The sequence below is a fragment of the Varanus komodoensis genome, unplaced genomic scaffold (assembly GCF_004798865.1).
Source record: "Varanus komodoensis strain SLA01 unplaced genomic scaffold, ASM479886v1 scaffold45, whole genome shotgun sequence".
Taxonomy (NCBI): domain Eukaryota; kingdom Metazoa; phylum Chordata; class Lepidosauria; order Squamata; family Varanidae; genus Varanus; species Varanus komodoensis.
Genome location: NW_025336011.1, coordinates 1,184,960 through 1,205,847, shown reverse-complemented (window position 1 = coordinate 1,205,847; position 20,888 = coordinate 1,184,960). Strand labels below are relative to the sequence as shown.

At 42.8% G+C, this 20,888-nt stretch overlaps 1 protein-coding gene across 4 annotated transcripts in view; it reads left to right on the top strand.

The window, feature by feature from the left end:
- The first annotated feature begins 663 nt into the window (after positions 1-663).
- ARHGAP23 (Rho GTPase activating protein 23) overlaps positions 664-20,888 on the top strand; it is a 149,020-nt gene continuing 128,795 nt past the window's right edge. For all 4 annotated transcript variants that reach the window (XM_044444733.1, XM_044444736.1, XM_044444737.1 and 1 more), the window contains exon 1: positions 664-882. In XM_044444733.1, the coding sequence (XP_044300668.1) occupies positions 829-882 (54 nt within the window). In that variant the 5' untranslated portion in view covers positions 664-828. The remainder of the gene's footprint in view (positions 883-20,888) is intronic.

Sequence of the window (20,888 nt, the reverse complement as noted above, 5' to 3'; positions counted from 1 at the left end):
ATGCCTCGAAGGAGTTAGTGCCATTGCACAATAAAAGCTTCATCTGGAAGCACCAAGTGTCTTGCCCACTTCAATTAGGCCTGTGTGTTCTCTCCCCTCACCCCCACCCCGCCTGGGGCTTTATGGCCTTCTTCTGTCCACTTTATCTTCCCTCAGCTGAGAATTGGGGGACTTGTTCCCCTCCAGATATTGTTAGGACTGCAATTCCCACTCCATCACCAGCGTCTGATGGGAGCTGGGAAGGCTTCAGGTGCCCCCTGATGCTCTAATCTCAAGAGTGGCCCTTTTCCTTTACTGCCAGCAATGCTCTGAAGGTCTCCCGGCCATAAGTCCTCTTTCTTTCTATAGGAACCTTCTGGCATTCTTCACTGGAGTCGTTCGTCACTCTTCCTTCCGCCCGTTCCTATTTTTCTGGGCCACTATCATTCCCTTTTGGCTCCCATTGCTGCCTCTCCCGTGGGTTTCCTACTCTTACCTCGCCTGGGTGCGTTTGCTTTTCCCGCTCTTTTTCCCCTCTGACTGCCACCAACTCCTCCGTGGCTGGCGGGTGTCTCCGCGCGCTTTCAACTGTCCGTCCCGTCCGGCCTGCCCACTGCCGCGCCTGCCTGCAGCTCCTCCTCTTGTTTGGCTTAGCGGGCGGCCAGGCCTTCCCTTTTCCCTTTCCCTCCCTCCTGCCGTGGAAGAGGCGGAGCCGCCTGGGCAGCCTGGCCCAGCCGAGCTAAGCTTTCCCCAGCCTGGTTGCTGCCGCCGTTCTGTCCCGTCGGCTCTCGCTCGCTTCCCGGCCAGCTTGGCCGCTTGTCCGCCCCGTCGGGGCAAACGCCGCGCCCGATGAATGGAGTCGCCTTTTGCTTGGTTGGGATCCCGCCCTCAAGGAGCCCCGAGGCAAGTCGGGACTGGGATAGGAAAACGGGTTATAGGAGCGGCATAGAGGTGATCGTGGGCAAATGTTGGAAGGTCATACTTGATAAACTGGGGCATGAGCTTGGAAAGGAGGGATAGTCATACTGGCCAAATACAGGGTGGGGGCATCCTCCCTGCTGATGTTCCTGCTTGGCCAGCTGGATGTTACTGAAGACAGACTGGACCAGAGATGGGCAGGATCAAATTGGGCAGGTTATAGGATAGCACCGGGGCAGAGGGTGGAGGTCATACCGGGTAACCTGGAAGGTCATAGTGCATCAACTGGGCTGACTAAAGAATGCCGTGGGAAGTGGGGGTGGGTTGCTTGATATAGGCTGGGTCATTTATTTGTTAACTGCATCAAAGTAGGGGTTGCCAGGACTTGGAAAGAGAGCATCTGTACTGTGGTGGAGTGAAGGGTCTTCTGGAGGTGGGGAGCCTCTGTTAAGAGATGACAGAGACACCCAAAATTCCTTTAATGCTGGAGTGGCCCAGGTAAGTGGATTACAGGGAAGAGATTGTAGAGGGCTCTTGGGTCAGGGCTGATAGGAACTGTGAAACATGAGAACGATGATGGTGCATTAATTTGTTTGCTTTTTGGTTTTGACTTGTTTGTTTCTGTGATTGAATAAAATGTAAACAGATAGTTTAATGCAGGCAAACTAGCTTTGATTACTGAGACACTATCATGCTTTTGCGCTCTCAAGGTGATTCAACCCTGGTTGCATGTATAGTGTGTAAAGCGGGGATGCCAATTCATGGCAGTGTTCCTCAGCGTGGACCCTTGCATTGTAGTTATATTATCTGAAGTATAAAAAGGTAAATTTTACTTGGATGAGGTGAACGTAGAGAGGTGAGATCGCTTGCTTTTTGTATGCTCCTTGGCACCCTGACTCTTAGTTGTATCAATGATTTGGGGAGGTTATTGCTGAACAGTCTCCTGAAGTTCTGTTGGGGTCCTGGCCTCAAAGAAAGAAGCTTTCTTGTCTCCAGGATGAAGGTTTCAGGTGGAGTATATAATATTGTTAATGGCCTCCTCAAGACACACAGGCACCTTGCATGTAGAAGACTAGCATGTCAAGGAGATAAGTTCTAGCCCAGTGACTGTTTTGGTCTTCTACATGTGCAGAGGGTTTTTTTTTCCTATGAAGCAGAGCATTAAAAATATGTGACCCCTCACTTGATGAATGAAGTTGGAAAGTTCATGCTTTAACCTTAACCCCGCCTTTTCCACCTCATTGTTCTGCATATATAAACCAGGCTTAAGACAAAGAGGTTTGAGGTTGGAAGTAATTGCAGTAAAGGATTGACACAAAACTTTTACTACCTCTCTTGGCATTAAGGGGGACTGGTTGCCATTACATGATGGCAAGGGAAATACCTTCTGTACATGCCCAGGGAAACTCTGTTCTTGACTATTATTCCAGACGATGGAGGGATGAATTATGACTTTGTAAAGGTTAAACTTATGTGGAAGTGTGGCACACCTAGATTTAAATCCCTTTATTTGTTAGCTTGTCTCTAAGTCATAATTATATATATGCTGCGCTTTAGAAAAATAAAAATTCTGCAGCAAAAAGCTAAGTTCTGCAGAATGTATAAATTAAATCAATAGATAGTTATACTCTGATGCCTGAAAATCCTATTTAGCATCCACTTTCTGAGCTTTCATTGCCTGTCTTTGTAATCTTAAGAATTAGGAACTTGATATTTTAAGCTGTTAAATACAGCTGATTCCCAGAATGCTGAATTCTGTGCAAGATGTCAAATGCATCACTTTCATGCTGAGATGGTAGTAGTTCGAAAGCTGCCTTAGGTTTCGGATGGCAGAAAGGTGGTCTAAGAAACTATGTTGGGGGAGCCAAGCTAGTGCCCTGTAGAATTCAGGAATGCAGCTCCTGCCGGTCCTAGCCAATATGGCCAGTGGTCAAAGTTTGTGGGAGTTTTGGAATTATGCTTGAGGACACTGAGATATATACTCCTGGTCAGTATACTTGGGTATAATACAGTAGAATTTACTCAGTACTGTTGTGAGACTCAAGTGAGCTGAGGTTTATTGTGTAATCTGAGGATGTGATTAGAAAGAAATCTAAGGAAAGATTTTGTCTGCCTGTTTAAACTCACATTGTGTATATATGATATATGTATGTTCTTTTTTCATCCTTGTCTTATCACCTGACATTGGCTGTTAAGCCTTTAAATTGCTTGGTGCCAGACTGTCTAACACTGGGACAGAGAATGCATGGCCCTCCAGATAACACTGGAATACAGCTCTTATAATCTCTGATAGTTGGCTATGCTGGGCTGGGGCTGATGGGAGTTGGAATGCAGCAACATTCCTTATCTAAAGGAATCTCTCCTATATGTACCTGCTTGGACCTGTAGGTCATCTTAGATGCACTCCTCTGGGTGCTCCTTCCAATAGGAATTAGGCTACAATTCAGTTGAGGCCTCCCATTCATGGAGACCCTTCTGGTGCTATGTTGTTGTTGTTGTTACTATTTTAGTACAAGGTGAAGACCTTTCAATTCACTAAAGCATTTAATTTGAAAGGATTTTATGGGCATTTTTATATATTCCATTCCTGTGCTGTTTATTGATTTGTATTGAATTCTAATCTTGCAAGCCACCAAATAGTGTTTGCTGTTGAATGGCTTAAAAATACAATAAATAAATTATCCTACTTAAATTACCACTTAATGCATTTGTCCTGCTGTGAAGGCAGCACATCTGTTCTCTTCAGGTATGATACATCTCACTTATGTATAAGATTAAGAAAAAACAGCAGTCTTTTAAGCAACATTGATTTCTTCTGAGATAAATATAACTTGACAGATGATTATTTTTCTTTAGTCTTGCCAGCCCTGTTGGTATAAGGAGCTTGGAAGATTCTTGGCCTGGGCAGCAGTATTAAAGCATGGTTGTTTAACTGGTCTTCTTGCTAATGGAGAAGTCTAATGGATGCTATTATAAAAGACAGGTCCCTTTCTCTGACCTCCCAGACCATTACATTGCTTTTAAAACTGCCCGTTCCTCAATAATTCTGTCAATTGTGGGCAGAGGAAGGGGAAAGTGTGGTTGAAATCATTCCTTTTCCTTGTCCTTCCTGCTCCCATTCCCAGCTGAACTGCTGCATAAACAGTCTATAATTTGCCTATGCTTAATGGGATTATATTGACTCTATTAAAACAATGCAGTAATCCATATTCAAGCGTTGAATGTGAGTTGTCTGTGAACCATGGGTGGTTGTTGTTGAAACTTAGGTTACTGTGTTGTCTGAACCCACCTGAGATAACAAACATGGTGAACAATCCGCAGCTCAAATTGCAACCACAAATCATGAGTTCTCTTCATGGGCTGTTTGTGGTTAACAGGCCATGGCTTGCAACAACCCATGCTCAATCCATACTCAGCCCTGAATGTTGATTATTGTGTTGTCTGAACCTAGTAACGTAGTCATTCAGAACCTCTGTCCTGGGGGCTGACACTGCCTGTTAGGGAATCTGAGTCTGGCCCTCTAGGGCCTCAGATTTATATCTCCAGCTTTCTTTCTTCATGCCCTCAATCTTTTGTGATATCCTGGCTGTTGCACATTTTTCTCCAATGTAAATGGTAGTATTTTTGGTCCCACCATTTGCCCTTGGCCCCATGCACTACTACAGTGCAAGAGGTCCAGTCCTCTTGTTGGATGCTTTAATTTGGGGACTGTCTCATCCCTGAAACATCTGAGAGCCTTCCCAAAGATGTACTGGACTTCTGCATATACTGGACTACAAATTCCAACTAGCAGAGGTACTACTCTGCATCTTCCTAAGGCAGTCTTGGGCAAAAAGTTACTCTATAGATATTCTGGACATCTGCCCCAGGCATTCTTGACCATTAGCCATGTTAGCGGGGATTTTAGAAAGTAAGAACATCTGGAGAGCTACCCTGTTCTAGGATACTCGGTTTGGGAAGGCTGCCCTAGCCAATGTAGAATAGTGCTTCTGTGCACATGTAGGTTGCATTTCTGGCTTGCTTCCTGCCTCTTGCACATCTGGGGTCAGAAGGCTGGAGCTTTCTATTCAGGCAGCATGCCTTCCAGATGGGTCTGTTTCTTTTGAGAAATTAATTATCTGTGTTTGAAGCATTCTTACCCAGAATGTGCCTTCTCTAGCCTTGGCTTCTGAACTTGAAAACCTCCCACGCCTTTTTCTTTTTCTTTTATTCTGTTTGAAACTCCTTGTCAACTTGGCATCCCCCGCAGGCTCCAGGCTTCCCCACTTATCAGCTTCCCAGCATGCAGAAGTTCCTGCCTGCCTGTCCCAAGCTATCCGGTTCGACTTGTGTTTTTTAACCGGATGCAATGTCATTTAAAAAAGGAAAAAGTGGCACCTTTCCTCTGGATTTTGCTTAGCAATGCATTTTAATTGCACTTTCCCCCATCAGTTCTCACCCCCTTCCCAGCCTGATGCATTCCAAGTATTTTAGATTATGATCCACCATCCCTGAACTGTGGCGTGTTGGCTGCAGTTTGTGGGAGCTGAAGTCCAAAACTTCTGGAAGGCACTAAATTAGGGAACATTTTTCTATTGAAGCCAAATTCCTTTTTCTCTCTGAGCTACTGTGCAAGAGGAACTAGAGGTAACTGTTCACAGCACAAGACCTGTCTACTGCCTTACATCACAACTGCCTTACAGCACAAGACCTGGGACTTACTCCATGGATGGAACTGCAGCTTCCAACTGTTTTGAGGATCATAGTTATTCCATGTTTAACCTCTAGGAGATGTGCTGAAGCCGAAATGTACCTATGCTGACTAAAACAAGAGGCACTGGTCTTTAACCTTTAATGCTGTATGTGATATAGGCCACAAATAAACGCTGAACTGACATCTTCTGCTTCATTTTGCTCATCCCTCAAGATTCTTTCTTCATCAGAAACCTTTCTCTGGTTGCCCCCAGTCTCTGCAGTGTGAAGCGTGATGTTTGATGGCAGAGACTTCTCAGAGGTGGCTCCTTGCCTTTGGAATTCCTTGCCTTTGGAAGCCAGTAGACTGCCCTTTCTCTCTCTTAAGAATCATTTAGCTGCCAGGCAAAAATATTTGTTTCTCCAAGCGTGTTTTAAAAGCAATAACCATAGTTTTGATTTTAGCTACCTATTTCAGAGATAGGGAACATAGAAACAGTACAAGTCAGAAGGGGCCTCCCAGGCCATCTACTCTGACCCCTGGCTCTAGCTGGCTTTGCTCACGACATGCCTACAATGTGCAAATGCTGAAGGACTACAGCTCCTTCACTATTGACTAGGCTGGTTAGAGCAGAATGGAGCTGAAATCCAACAACATCTGGGGAGTCCCATTTCCCTATCTCCTGGGCTATTTTAATGGATTGCTTTTTTCTGTTAATGTATGTGGCATATTTTATTTTGTCTTTGTTACTTTGTTAGCTGCTCTGTGAACACAGATGCTCTCATTTTCTTACTCTTACTTTACTTGATCCAAAGGCTGGGTGCTGACATTGAAAGTCAGATTTTGGGGCAGGGTCTGCACTTATATTAATTTAGTTTGATCTCATGCCTGGAAGTCAGTGGCAAGGCTGAAACATGTAACGTGTAAAGTAAGAAAGCCTCTGAGCATGGGCAGAACACCTTCCCTTCAGTCCAAAAGAATCATGACCATCTCTGAGAGACTTGGAATTAAGGGGAAAGGTGTTTAGATAAGGCCCTAGCCTTTTATGTTTCAAATGGGTATTGTTCTTGCAAAATAGGAATATGAATGGTTTTGTATTGGTGTTACTAGCTAAACTATGGCAGCCTCTGAGCTGCCTGTTGATACCGTTTCCCAATCACTGATATTTTTGTTCTGTATGGATTTTGAATACATTTTATATCATAGAGGTTGTTCAGCATTCAGCATCATAGAGGTTGTTTCCTTTTTCATACCTGCCATTCAAACTACAGTAATTGAGTTGCACATGAACTTCATCTGTAAACGGATTTCATTTTCAGACAGCTGTTTCAGTAAAAGTTAAACAGCTGCCATTCCTCTTTTGAATGTCCCATGACTGAGAAGAGAAAGGAACTGCTATCCTGCAATCCCTTGCACATTAAAGGGGGCTGAAGGGATATTTCCTTCAGAAAAGGACTCCCTGTTCAGCTCTTTTCTTCTGTCCAGATGGATTGAATGCTTTCTTCATAACCTCTTTTCCTGCCTGTTTACTTCTCTCTGTCCCAAATGCTTGAAACTACTGCTAAAATCTTCCAGAAGCTCTTTAACATCATGTTATGAATGATCGGGTATGATTCTTACCAAGGCTGGAATGTAACTCAGTCTAGCAGTAAGCCTTGTTAAATTGTTAAATTTGAACACCCTAGAACAGTGATAGGTGAACCTTTTAGAGACCGAATGTCCAAACTGCAACCCAAAACCCACTTATTTATCATAAAGTGCCAACACTGCAATATTTAATTTATTTATTTATTTATTTATTTATTAAAACATTTTTATGCCGCCCCATTCGCCGAAGCCTCGGGGCGGCTTACAACACTAACCTCGGGGCGGCTTACAACACATATTCAATAAAACCTGAATATGATGCTGCAGATTCAAATACGCCAGGGGGACAGCACAACATTAATTAGAACATCTCTTTGCTAAATCTTAGATATTAAATTTCAATTTTTCATAAGAAAACTCAAAGCTAAAATCTTGTGTTAACAAAAACGAATGTATTAAAACTCACAGCCAGTCCAAGCAAATATATATATATCCTTGACAGCGCACTGACCGGCCATGTGAAAGCTTGGACAAGTTGCAGCGAAGGAGTCGTGGCTCGTGATGTCATCGTCTGGCGCTGCTACTCCTTTCCAAGCACGCGCATGCCCCATTATGTGCACTGTTATCTGATGCTCGACTCCTGGGGCGATGCTGGGGCGACTTGGCTTACGTGCCAACAGAGAGGTCTTTGCGTGCCCGCTGTGGCACGTGTGCCATAGGTTCACTATCACTGCCCTAGAAAGTGGGATGGGGAGAAACTTTGCACCTGGTCCAGAGTGGATTTCCTCTCTGCGTCTTTTATATTAAGAATGGACTTCATTGGAATGATTTCTTTCTGAATATACAGATGGGCCTTAGGAAAGAGTGTGTCTTCATGGTAGTTTTATGCAAAGGCCGGAGTTTTGTGTCCTCTTCTGATTAAACCCTGCCTGGCTGTGGTGTCTGTCTTGTGCTGATGCTGGTCAAGTGTCTTCACCATACGACAAAAAAGAGGCATTTACCTGCATGCACATTGTTCAAATTGCTAAGGTGTGGGCCGTGGGTGTGGATACACTGAGTTGAAAGGGGAACGGGAGAGTGAGTGTATATTTAGGTAGGGAAGTGAACGGGGAAACAACTGCTTATTGCAATTAACTGGTTGGGTGCAGGTTTATTTAGTTCATTTCTATACTGCCAACAGCCGAAACTCTCAGGTTTGGAAAAATGTGATGAGAATTGGCAATTTTTCTCTTCTTCCTTTTCAAGAGTTGGTTCTTAGAAGATTTATGCCAGTAGTTGAAAATGTGGAATATTTTCCAAATGTGTGTTGCTTAAGGACACACAAGAATTGACAACACCTTGCAGTGTGTGTGTGGCAGGTTTTAGTGTTCCTGAAACAGCATTTCCAAGGACCAAAAGCAAACAGGCCCTGGACCTAAAGTGGATGCCACGGTGTTGTGTTAACTTTCGCATCACACCTTCAGGGTTCATATTAGTCTGTATTGCATTGCTTGCTGCATATTTTCAGGAAACGTTTGTGTTTCCTGAAAAAGAAAGAGACAGGGGTGAATATATGCTGTCTTCTTGGAACTTGTTAAAGTGCATGAAATGTCATAGATAACTAGAGTATGCTGAGAAATACCGCATGTTCATTGTGCATTTTATTTTCACCTGTGTTCATCTTTATGACTGGTGACAGTTGCTGAAAGGGTGTGTCTCTACATCCACATGGTTTCTTGAGAAATTTTTGGCTGTTATGGTGTGTATTGTGATTTTTCAGAAGTGCTGTTTGTGGTTTTAAAGGACACTTCATCCTTGCAGAGGTAGGCAGCTTGCCAAGCAAATTCAAGCCAAGAGGAAAGTGGAAGTTATTTGGGTTTATGCTTTTTGCCACCAACAGCTTCTGGAATTTGCAATAAGTTTGGCACCCCCACATAATTTCTACCAGGAGACTGAGTATACATCGCAGGTGGTTTAATATTTCTGCTGCTGATCACTCTGTGCAGCATTGAGATGCATGCAAAGATTCCCTCCACCCCAAGGTTCATGGTGTTTTACTATTTAGCTGATATAGAAAGAGTATTCGGTTGTGAAGAGGTCTACAACAGATAGTAGTTTGTTTTCCTGTAAAAATGCACATTAGACATTTGTGATCTGAAAGGAGGTAGGGAAGAGCCAGATTTTGTGAAGCTTACCTTTCTGGTTGCTTGGAGGCAATTCTTGCATATCACGGATGGCCGGATGTGTGACTGGTCATATTGTGTGTGCTGTTGTGACATCACTAGGCTTGACCATTGATCCCACTCATGCAAGTGGGTGGTTCTTGCAGGAGAAAGCTATTCATTTATTCTGCAATGTCCCTGCAATTTGTGCACAAAAGTGAACAGCTGGTTTCACATCTTTCAGATGAATATACATATATTTAATGACTTGTATTTTTGCCACCTAAGATCTGTAGATATATGTGTGTATGAAATAGCCCTAAATTTTTGTCAAATTAGATGTGATTTGTGGTAGGAGAGAATGACACACACTAATATTTCCAGATCATTTCGAATATTAGCTTTCCTTTTTAAAGTGAAAATAACCATGCTCTTTTTTATAGTGAAAGCTTGAGGGTAAGCAAAGAATTAAAAGGGTCAGGAAATTATACCACTGGATAAGAATTGAGAAAGAAAGGTGTTTAATGGGCTTCTAAATTCTATATACCCCCTTGTCCTCTATCCATATTCCCCATATTTATATTGTTCTTCATCAATTGCACCCTGTTATAGATGGTGGCTTGTTTATAGCTTCAGCTCGACAGATGCTTGAGCATTCCAGATAGATTCCTCCTGCCGCCAGCAACTGTGAACTTGAAATACCAGAAAAGTGTGTATGCATACACCTGCCACATACACACAGTGAGTTTGGGAACTGGCAAGGGAGCCCTTTCCTGAGCTGGCAGCACTCAGGTTAAACCTAAAACATCAACAATGAGCTGTGTCTTCTGAATGGCTTTTCGGAGGATTCAGTTTATCCCAGCCTATATTCAGTGCCGGTTTAGTGACAGGTTTTTTTGAAGTAGTACTAAACGATATGATCTCTGAACATATGATTAGTGTGATTTCTTCATCCCTGAGTTAATACAAGGTGTCACAGACAGTTATGTTCTAGAGCCCAAATCTGTCCTTTATCCTAACTTGGTAAAATTATATTTGTGGAAACAAAGCAAAGATCATGTTCACAATGGGTGGATGTGAAATCCTATTTTCGTCTCCAGTTTCTTTCGTGGTACTAGTAGTGGGAAAAGTGATCTCAGAAACAGGACTTCTGTGGGATGGGTGAGGTGGAAGCACATACACATGTTTTTAAGGCCGATACTCAGCCATGTATCATATTAGTTGCTGACAATTCTATTAATGGAAGAAGATGCCTTCGTTGAGAAAAGAGCACCCTGGAGATGCTGCGAGGCAATACAGCTAGTTAAAATCTGTCTAAGGTGTGGGGGGTGTGGCTTCCAGGCAGCCTTAAAAGCTGGATAATTCCCATTTCAAAAAACTGGTCAGTCCTGGTCAGCATCTGACACACAGGCGTCTTCATCAACATGAATGAGAACTCCTGGTCTAGCTGTTCACAGTAACAGCGTTCATGAAACCTGCTTGTGTAAGAAAAGATTTGTGGAGGAGGATGGGGGTGGGAACAGAAGCCTTGCTAGGACTGTAGCGCCATTGTGGTGGGGTTTGGTCAGTATGCATTTCTCCTTCACATTCTTGGTTCTTTGTAATGATTTACCACAGATCCCTGCCCTTCCCACAGACTGTGGACTGGGACCATAGCTGGAGTTAGTAGGCTTCCTTCAGTGGATTAATAGCCTATTTCAGTCACAATTTCAGGGCTAAAGTCCAAGTAACTATGTCATTTAAAACATCATTGGTGCGAGAAAGTGTACTGTTTATGCAACACAGAGCAGATCAAAATTATTTTATGAAGGGTATTTTATACTGTTGAAAACCATTGCAGAACTGGTCTTTAGCTGGCTAGAGTTTTAATTAGGCTGGGTACAATCTAATAGAACAAAACTGAAATGTCATAAAGTTCAAAGCTTGACAACTTAGTTCTCTCCAAGTGTTTCGGAGTGCAACTTCTTTAAAGCCCAAACAGTAAAGCCCATTGTTGGCCAGTGGTCAACAATTATAGAAACTGTTGTTCCAAACAAGTGGAGAGCACCAGGTTGCCTTACTGATAGAACTGAGAAGGCAAGCCCAGCTTCTCAGTTCTATCAGTAGGTGACAGAGCCCAGGAGGTTTTGGGCAGGTTGGTTGGAGGGCTGAGGAATGACCCTCTGAGAGGAGGAGGTAAGCAGAACACATTAACTAGCAGCAGGAAATGTCTGCTTTTGGAAAATGGGGAAAGGGCATATAAAGGAGTTTTGCATGCTAAGGGGTTCTAGAGCAGGGTGGCCAAAGAATGAGAAAAGAGTTCCTGGGCGAGGGATTGTTCGTCCATTGCTCCCCTGGAGTTCAGGCAGGTCAATTCTCTCCCCTCTCTCTTTTGAACTATTTGACAGCTGTCAAACTTGACCTGATAAGTGATGCAAAAGTCTAGAGAGATCAATATTTGAAAACTGGGACCCTCAACTTCCCCTTTCAAAGCAAGACCCTTGTTTATTTTTCCAAGTGGCAGGAAGCCCACGTCTCCCAATGTTCTTCTGCATTTTGTAACTTCACCTAGGTGGGCACCTGAGGATCATGCACATCTAGTGGGGGTTCCTGGGAGGGAAGACAATTGCTTGCAATGACAGCTTGAGAAACATTATTAGGAGCAATTATATACCTCCCCTGCCCCCAGCATCCTTGCTAATTTTGCATGATCAGTTCCAAAATATTAGGTAGACTTGGAAGGTGCTTGAATTCCTCCTGCTTTATATTTCATTGCCTACAGCTGGTTCAGAGGGAGCTATGAAGTTTCTTTTGGGCAGGGACATGGTGCATTAAAAGGTGCACTTGCCAGCTGTGATCCATTGAGTACAAATGTGTATCTTTGATGAAAAGCTTGCTTATGGTAAACGAGAATAAAACTGAAAACACTGAAGACCTGGTGAGCTGTTGCCAACTGGGCAGCAGTGATCTGCATGTCATATTGCACACTGAAAGATACACAACAGCTTATGGGTCAGTGCTTTGTAGAACCACACAAGTAGGCTTATCTGAATAGTGATGACTTGGGATTTAAACAACAGTGCTTTCAGGATCTGTGTGTGTCCATGACTCCCACATTGTATTTGTTACTCTCCACAGTAGTCAATTGAGTAATTGCTCCTTTTCTGCCTTACTTGTCTGCATATAATGTCCTGGGTAAACAATTTGTGCCTTGAAAGTTTGGTGGCATAAAATCAGCAGTCCTGTCCCAGCTATAATAGGAGACTGCTGATAATGCTGAAAGAGATTCTGCATCAACATGGTCCTGAGCAAATAATAAACTATTATTATACATACTATTATGTATGTATTTCTCTACCTCCTTTCTGAAGCAAAGGAGCTTTGCTGAACCAAGGTGGCTTACATAAATTTAAGAAAATAGAATTAAATTAAAAGACAGTGAAGCATTTAAAACATCCTTAAAAAGACATAACATCTTTTCGAAACTCAAGTTAAAAGGATGCTTCTTCCCCTTTCCAGAGTGCAGAGAGAATGAGGAGCAGTTGCAGCTCCAAAATGAGTGTACTGTAGCATTTGTGAACCACGTAGGAAAAAGTCCTTTTCCTAAACTGAAGTGCTTGGTCATGCCCAGAATTGACTCATTCTCTGGAAGCAATGTGGTGGGTGAGAGAAGAACCTTTGTGATCAAAATGAGGCCTTCAGAGAGAGGTTCCAAGGTTTTGATTACAGGAATATGTGTGTGGGCCAAAGTGGAGTGGGGGGTGCTGGGAGAGAAGAAAGATGTACTGCTCTTGATCTCAGGGAGAACATCTGGTCAGTTCTGAAGACTGTTGCAGTATAATGAGCTCAGCTCACTCTCCAAGAAGTTTGTCCTTTACAGGAGAAGGGAGCTGCAAGGGGAGGGCTTTGCAATCAGTGATCCAAGCTTGTCTTTGCTCCTGGAGAAAGGAGGTTTGGTCTTAAACAGGACTGGCATTCAGTTCCCTCTCCCACCACAGCCCATCCTGTCACCTTTGGCAGGCAGAGACATCACCTTGAAGAGAAATGGTCCACTTTACCAAATCCTTACCAAACTCCCCGTGCCTCCATGAGTTGCACAAGTGAAAGGGGACCAGGATAGTGCCAATATCCTTTTCTGGATCTTCTTTCATTCTCAATTATGTACTTTCAAGTTCTCTGTGTGGTGGCAGAAGTAACAGCTGAATAACTGTAGGTGGGAAGCCAGGGTGGAACATGCTTACTTTTCCTATATATGCCACTCATTCATCCTTCTCCAAAGGGAGTCAGCTCTGGTGGTTGGGGTTAAATGTTTCAACGTTTGGCTCCTTTAAAGATAACTGTAGGGGATTTTTGTGAAGGATAATAAGTTGGAAAGGGGGAGGAACTCTTTCCCCGTCAACCTTGTTAGTTAGGATATCCCGCTTGTAGTACTAAGACAAACCGGAATGTGAGTTATGAGGTATACCTTCCAGGCTGTTGCAGGAAATAGCTCATTGTTTTGCTTAATATTTTTGGGGTTGTTTTTGTTTAAAAAAGGAAAATAATCATGAAGCCAGAATCTATTTGCAGGGTCTCATGTTTTAAAAAACAGGAAGTCAAAGACTTGCTTTTCTGAGGGAAATGCCTCTGATTTCAATGCTGTTTGTTTAGGGTTTTTCTGAAAGGACTGAGGAAGGAGAAAAGGATGTAAGCAAGTGGTGGGGCTGTTTCCTCTGTTTCTAGAAGGCTCTGTTATGTTTCCTTTGCAATTCCCACCACCACCCCAGGAGGGGTTAATTTATGCCTTGGTTTAGCCCTAGAAGCTATTTTAAGTGCTATGGCTCAGTGGAACATGTGAAATAATGATGACACAGAGTCTCTCTGACCATGTGTAGAGAGCCTTCTTGTCCTGCTGAGGCTGAATCAGGCAGAGCATTAAAATAGTTTCTGGGGGCAATCCAAAGGGCAAAGCAAATTTTCCTTCTGTGTACTACCTAACTCTTAAATTTGCACACAAACTCCATTTACTTCTCAGCCATGAAATTTGCATGCATTTCCCAGGCCAAAAAGTTGTGTAAATGTCCTCAGGGTTTTTTAGACTCCTATAAAAGTGGCAGACTGGGATGGAGCAATTGGAGCACCAGTGGTACCTACATCTCCCCTACTCCATGAGACTCTCATTCACTACATCCCATTCATTTGCCAGGCATCTGCAGTAACTGCAGCAGTAAGTGCTCTGCAAAGGAGCTGCGAGGTAAGGGTGAAAAGCCAATATCTCACCTTTCTCAAGTAGCTGGAGTTGGGGAAGTTGGAATTGTAGCTACCCGCACACTCTTTCAATCTCTGGGTGCTTCTAGATGAGGCTTTCGTTGTTCATGAAATGTTATTGGCTGAGGTGTATGCATGTTTCCAGATGCTGTTGTAATCCACTTGTAACCCTTGTGTGTTTCTTCCCTCCCTCCCTCCCTCCATAAATAACACATTAAGGAGAAAAAGAAAGAATGGCTGCATAGTGTTGGCTGATTGGTACCGCTAGGAACTGTTTGTCTGGAAGCACTTTCTCTCTTTTAGATAGTAAACAATGCCTGCCCTCTGTTCCCACTGGAAGATACAGCCTTCCCAATAATTCTTGTCTTTTTCTTTATTCTGTGTTTCCTATGTGTCCCTTGTGGAGGTGGTGATAGGAAGTAGGAAGGAGAGAGGAAGTATTTTGAAATGAGAGAGAATAGCTTGTGCTCTTGGCTTTCAAAACAAGATAGCACCTCCTTGGGTTTATTTTGTTTTCAGAGGGGTGGTGAGAGTTGTTGTTTAACGTGGAAGCAGAATCCTTCCATCCTTCCTTCTGTTCTTCCTTCTTTCCTTCTTGAACTGGCCTCCACTAGTAAGATCAGAAAGATTTCAATGTAAGTAAAATAAAGATTATTAATTTTTGCAGAATTAGCTGGTCAGTTGGTTTAATTGTCAGGGCTGTCTGCTGATGGAATTGTAGGCCTAGTTTATACATGCAGCCGGATGAAGTGGGTGGTTGGACTATATCCCTTCAGATGAGGATGTCATTTTGTGCCACCTTGTACTAAATGCCTCTCTACAAGTAGAAAACTAGCACACTTTGGAGTGGGCTGCTGAAGCTCAAACACTTTAGCCACCTAATGAGAAGGAAGGACTTATTGGAAAAGACTCTGATGCTGGGAACAATTGAAGGCAAAAGGAAAAGGGGGCAGCAGAGGTTGAGGTGGCTGGATGGGGTCAGTGGAGAGGTGGATGTGGGGTTGGGTGTACCCCGGGGATGGTGGAGGACAGGAGAACCTGGAGGAATGTTGTCCATGGGGTTGCCACGAGTTGGGGAAGACTTTGCGACTGAACAACAAAGCATTATATAACCCAGTTCTGTGGTATGATTTTTAATAGATCATTCTTGCAAGAAGGCATTTTTCTTTTTGTTTTTTTACATGGGAGTGGTAGGGAACATTCCAAAACAAGATTCCTCACCTGCAGTGTGAGGTAGACCAACCTATCACCTCAGCAGGCTCCCCTTTATGTTGTTGCATATGCAAACATAGTTCCATATGACTAGGGAGCATTGAGTGTATCTTTTCACACGGCAGTGTAGTCCTTCCTCACGAAGGCAGATATTTTAATTCTCAGAGAGAATTCTAAACCAATTTGCTTGACCATCCCTGTACTAGCAAAGGACACTAAAAGTATCTGTGTAGATGTAGTAAGTCTTGGCTGCTTCTGTAAATCAACCTGCTCAATCCTTGTGATGTCCAGCCTCCCATCACATTGAATCATCAAATTCTCTTTATGGCTATTTTCTTATAACAAGCACAGGATAGTACTGTAGGTGGACTGCAGAGTTCAGTTTCTTATAGAATAGGGTCAGGAAACCTGTGCCCTAGACCATATGCATCTTTCGGACTAATTTCAAATGCCCTCTGGATGTGGTCAGTTTAGACTTTGGGTAAGAACTTGCTGCCTCTTCCCTGGCAACCTGGCTGGGTGGAAACAAAGAGGGAGAGAGTAAAAACGGGTAGCAGAGAAAGATGGAAAAAGTTGACACACCTATGTTTGTCATGTGGCCCTCCTGTCATATGACCTCAATGGAAAGAAGTTGCCCACCCAGTATGTGAAAGCAAATCAGTTCATACTCTCAAATAGGCAACAAGGTAAAGAATTGTTGGAATATATCTAGAGTAATCTCCAGAGCTTGAAAGTGAAGCTATGATAGTTAAATTGGGTACAATTGTAGTTTCAGATCAAATATAAAGGCAACCCTTGTTCTATAGCTTGCTTAGCAGAAAGAGCAATTCATTCCTCAACTCTGAGGTGTGCTGGGAAGCCACACAATTGCATCCCTGTGTGAGTCATCCACCACGGAGGGTGGTCATGTCAGAAGTCACGTGGCTGAACATTCAGGATGTAGATAGCTGTCCTGTGTGGTTTCAGTACTTCTGGGCTCATGGAGGCCCTGTCATTCATGAATTGCTTTTTGCCCTTCCACTCATATGGAGCCTGGTGGAGGAATAGTAGGCGAGTAGCGCTATAAATTACATGTTGTGTCCATGGGTCAAGAGAGCTGGGCATTGGAGCGCTAATGAATAACATGTGTAAGTCCATTGTTAGCTGTAAAGGATGGGCTAGCAGCTCCATGCTTGGTTATTTAGCAGGAGAGGTGGAGGTTTTCACAGTAGTGAGTGCCATTTCCCTCCTTCCCCAGTTGCTCTAGATAGATGATTCCAGAAGCCTGGCTTGCAACTAATACAGCCCTCTTTGAATGTGTGGTAGGATGTAGAGGGCCTGGTCTATTCTGTATGGTACTCTTCTCTCTCTTCAAGAGGCAGCTAAAGAAAACATTTGGAGACTTCCAAGGCACATACCACCATCCCAAGAAGTTGGGTGGGTTGGAAGCAGTATACAAGCTTCCCTTGCTGTTTTGGCATAGCTAGTGCTTATGCTTACATGACAGGGTGTCATAGTGATTAGAGTATTGGAATGGGACTTGTAGTGGGTTGTAGTGTCCACTTGACTATTAAACTCATTAGATGACTTTGGGCCAATCACTGACACTGACCTACCTCATGGGGTTGTTTTGAGATGAATTGGTGAGAATTATTTAAGTGACCCTTTGTTCCTCATAGAAAATGATGTGGGATATAAATTTAATAAATAAATAATTGCTTTGGTATCTATACCAATTCCAGAAATGTGAAACAGCAGTGTGCGGTAGTGGTTAGAGAGCGGTTCTATGATCAAGATTCAGGATGAGAGATCTGGGCTTCAATGTCCCTGCAGCGATTAAGCCTCAATAATCTCTCTTGGAGGAAAAAGGGAATATAAATACAATAGAAGTAATAAAAGTACAACAGGGAGGTGAAGAAAATAAAAAGCAAACTGCTAAATTCTGCATGAGATAACCCTGATTTATTTTATTAATCTATTTTATGTCTTTAAAAGATTTCTAAGCTGCCTTTTAGGATAGACTCTCCCAAAGCAGTGTATAAAACACTAAAAATCATAAAGCATAATGCAGTAATTGAAACGAAAATAAAAACAAACTTATCAATTGATATGAGATGGTATCATGTGTCCAATAACTCCTGTACAGTCTTAAATTAGTCGTAGGCCAAAGTAAATAATTGAATACTTAAGTCCCATTTGAAGGCCTGTAATGCTGAGCCCTTAATGACATTAGTTGGAACGAGGGTCTACAAATAGGGACTACTACCTGGAGGGCCCTTTCCTTCATAGTCATCACCAAAAGTGTTGTTACAGGTAGGACTTCTCATACTGATCTTAAAGTGTGAACAGATTGCTAAGAGCAAAGACAGTCCTTCAGGTAATCTGATTCTGAACCCAAACCAAGCTGGGCTTTAAAAGCCAATGCCTGCACTCTGATTTGGGCTTTGAAATACATTGTGTGGTTAGATATGTGTGGCTGATAAGATGTAGGTGTCACATGACCATGTAACACTTCCCAGTACTTGAACCACCTTATTTTGTACCAGCCAAAGTTTACAAACCATCTTTAAAGGAGACCTTGCACAGATCACATTGCAGTAATGCAACCTGGATGACATTGGATGGACATGGATATCTGAAGCAAGGTGTCCAGATTGTAGTTGGTGTAGATGCCTAAAATTATAATGCCTTGCAGAACTGTTTACACACATCCCTTTTGCCTTTGAAGCATTTTGTTGTGCTAAACCCGGGATTGAAGTGGATTAATTTGGTATTATTACCCTTGATACTCGCAAGAGATTCAGTACTGAAGGTACAAAATCTTTTTATAGTGGCACAAAATCCAAGTACACATAATGCACCCCCCTCCCGCCACTTGTTGGCTGCAAATTCACCCTCTCCCCTTTATGTGACATGTCCAAATTAGCTCTTGTGCAATCCTCTGCCTCCAGAAGTCAGATACTGTAAGCATAGTGTCGAAAGGAGTCCACCTTTGATCAATCCCAGTGCCACTTGATCTCAGATTAAATTTATCCATTTCTGAAGGCCCCAGCATCTGTTGGAGAGCATATGCAACAGCATCTTGAACACAAAAAGACATGTGGGAGACAGAGTGGAGAAAAGTTCTATGGATGAAACAAAAATGGAACCTTTTGGCTTTGCTGCACAGCACTAAAGTGTGGCCCAAAGCTAACAATGCTCATTGCCCTGAGAATATCATTCCCACAGTGAAGCATGGTGGCAGCATCATATATTGTTGGGATGCTTTTCCTTGGCTGAGACCAGGAAACTGTTCAGGATTGAGGGCATGGAACCAAATACAGGGCAATTTTAGAGGAAACCCCATTTCATTCTGCAATAGACTTGAGACTGGAGCAGACGTTCATTTTCTGGGAGATCAATAACCTTAAACACACAGCCAAAACCAGTGGAAGCTGAGAACTCAATCTGATTAAGAATCTATGGCAAGACTTGAACACTGCTGTTAATCAGGAGCCCCCATCTAACCTGACAGGGTTGAGACACTTTTGGTAGGAAAAATGAGCAAACACTGCAGGATCCAGATGCTGTTAGAGATATACCCAAGAAGACCCACAGCTATAATTGTTGATGTGTTTGCCAAGTACTGACTTGAGGTGAATAGTTAGGTAACCAACAAATGCCAGTTTGTTTACTTAATCCCTATGCCACAATAAAACTATTTTGCACCTACACCATGCCGAGTATCATCTGTAAATCACATGGTAACAGTGCCAATTAAATCCATTTCAGTTCCAAGTTGTAACACAACAAAATGTGGAAAAGTCAGAAGGAAAAGAATAGTTTGGCAAGGCCCTGTATTTCCAGAGCTTGTCTAAAGAAAATCAAAGAGTGTCTCTGAGTTGGTATGGAAAGCAGCCCCATCATGATTGAGTCTGGCTTTTGTGACTACTTGAAATTGGAGAGCTGTACATCTGCAATGGAAAATGTGACTTTTGGTTGGGTTTGAGTCCCTCCTTAATAAAATAAAATAAAATAAACCTGAATTATGTACAAATGGAAGAGTTCTCTAGAAATACCCATAGCCTGGTACCTGGCTTTCTTTTAGAGAAGGTTGTTTTCTTTCCCCTTGAATTGAAATTGAAATTTGCCTGGCACCGATGCTATATGCTATTTGGCACCAGGTCAAGACCTTTTTATTTACCCAGTATTTTAAAGTTTAAATATTTTAATTATGTTTTTATTCTCGGTCATGGGTTATTATTATTATGATGGGTTGTTATGATGATCTTACTATGTTGTATTTATTGGATGATTATTGTAAGCCGTCCAGAGATGTGCAGTATTGGACGGGTTAGAAATACCCCAAACAAACAAACAAACAAATAAATTCTTGAGCCAATTCTGGAATAGATTTGAAATTGAAACTTTTGAAAAATACCTTGAAGTGGTAAAATTCGGCCACATCTGGAAGGCCACTGAACCCCCTCTGCAAAAGTTGGAGCAAGATCGCAGTGAAGTGCTGTGCTTTCAGACTTGAAAGGGATGAAAACCTAAGCCCAAATTGGCAATTGGAGTGTGCAAGGCTCCCAAGGAAGATAGAACTTGGGTAAGGATGTACATGAGCAGAGAGGGAGAGATGCCAGATGGGAATTTGGTGTTGAGTGATGGTGGAAGGCAGCATGGATTGGAATGCTGACGTGCTTTTTAAAAAGATGACTTGCATTAAAAAAATGGTTTCCTTCCTGTATTAACACCCTAGAAGGCACATCAGCTTTCCAAATCGTTTCTTCCATATACGGCTGTCTTGTGTTTGGTTCAGTCACCTACATTTTCTTGGTCATGCCCTCAAAAGGTTTCTCTGCAATTCCAAGGGATCAAGTATGTCCCTGCAGTTGGATGCTGTCCCGTGCCCCATTCTTATAAATTAAGGATCCAAGGAAAGTTTGTGGCTTTCAGTTCCTGGAGTAGAAATATCTGTATTTGCAACTCCTGTCAAGCTTCTTGAATAAAGGAACAGGTTCTAGAACTGATGCTATTGGTTTTTGATGAGCAGACACAAGAAAGAAGCAGGAATGTATAGTGTAATTAAGGTGATTGCGCAGAATGGAGAAACCTGCTCATTACTCTGGTCTTTTTGAGAAACAGCCCAGCATCAAACACAAAAACAAAGCTGATCCACACAGAGTGTGGAA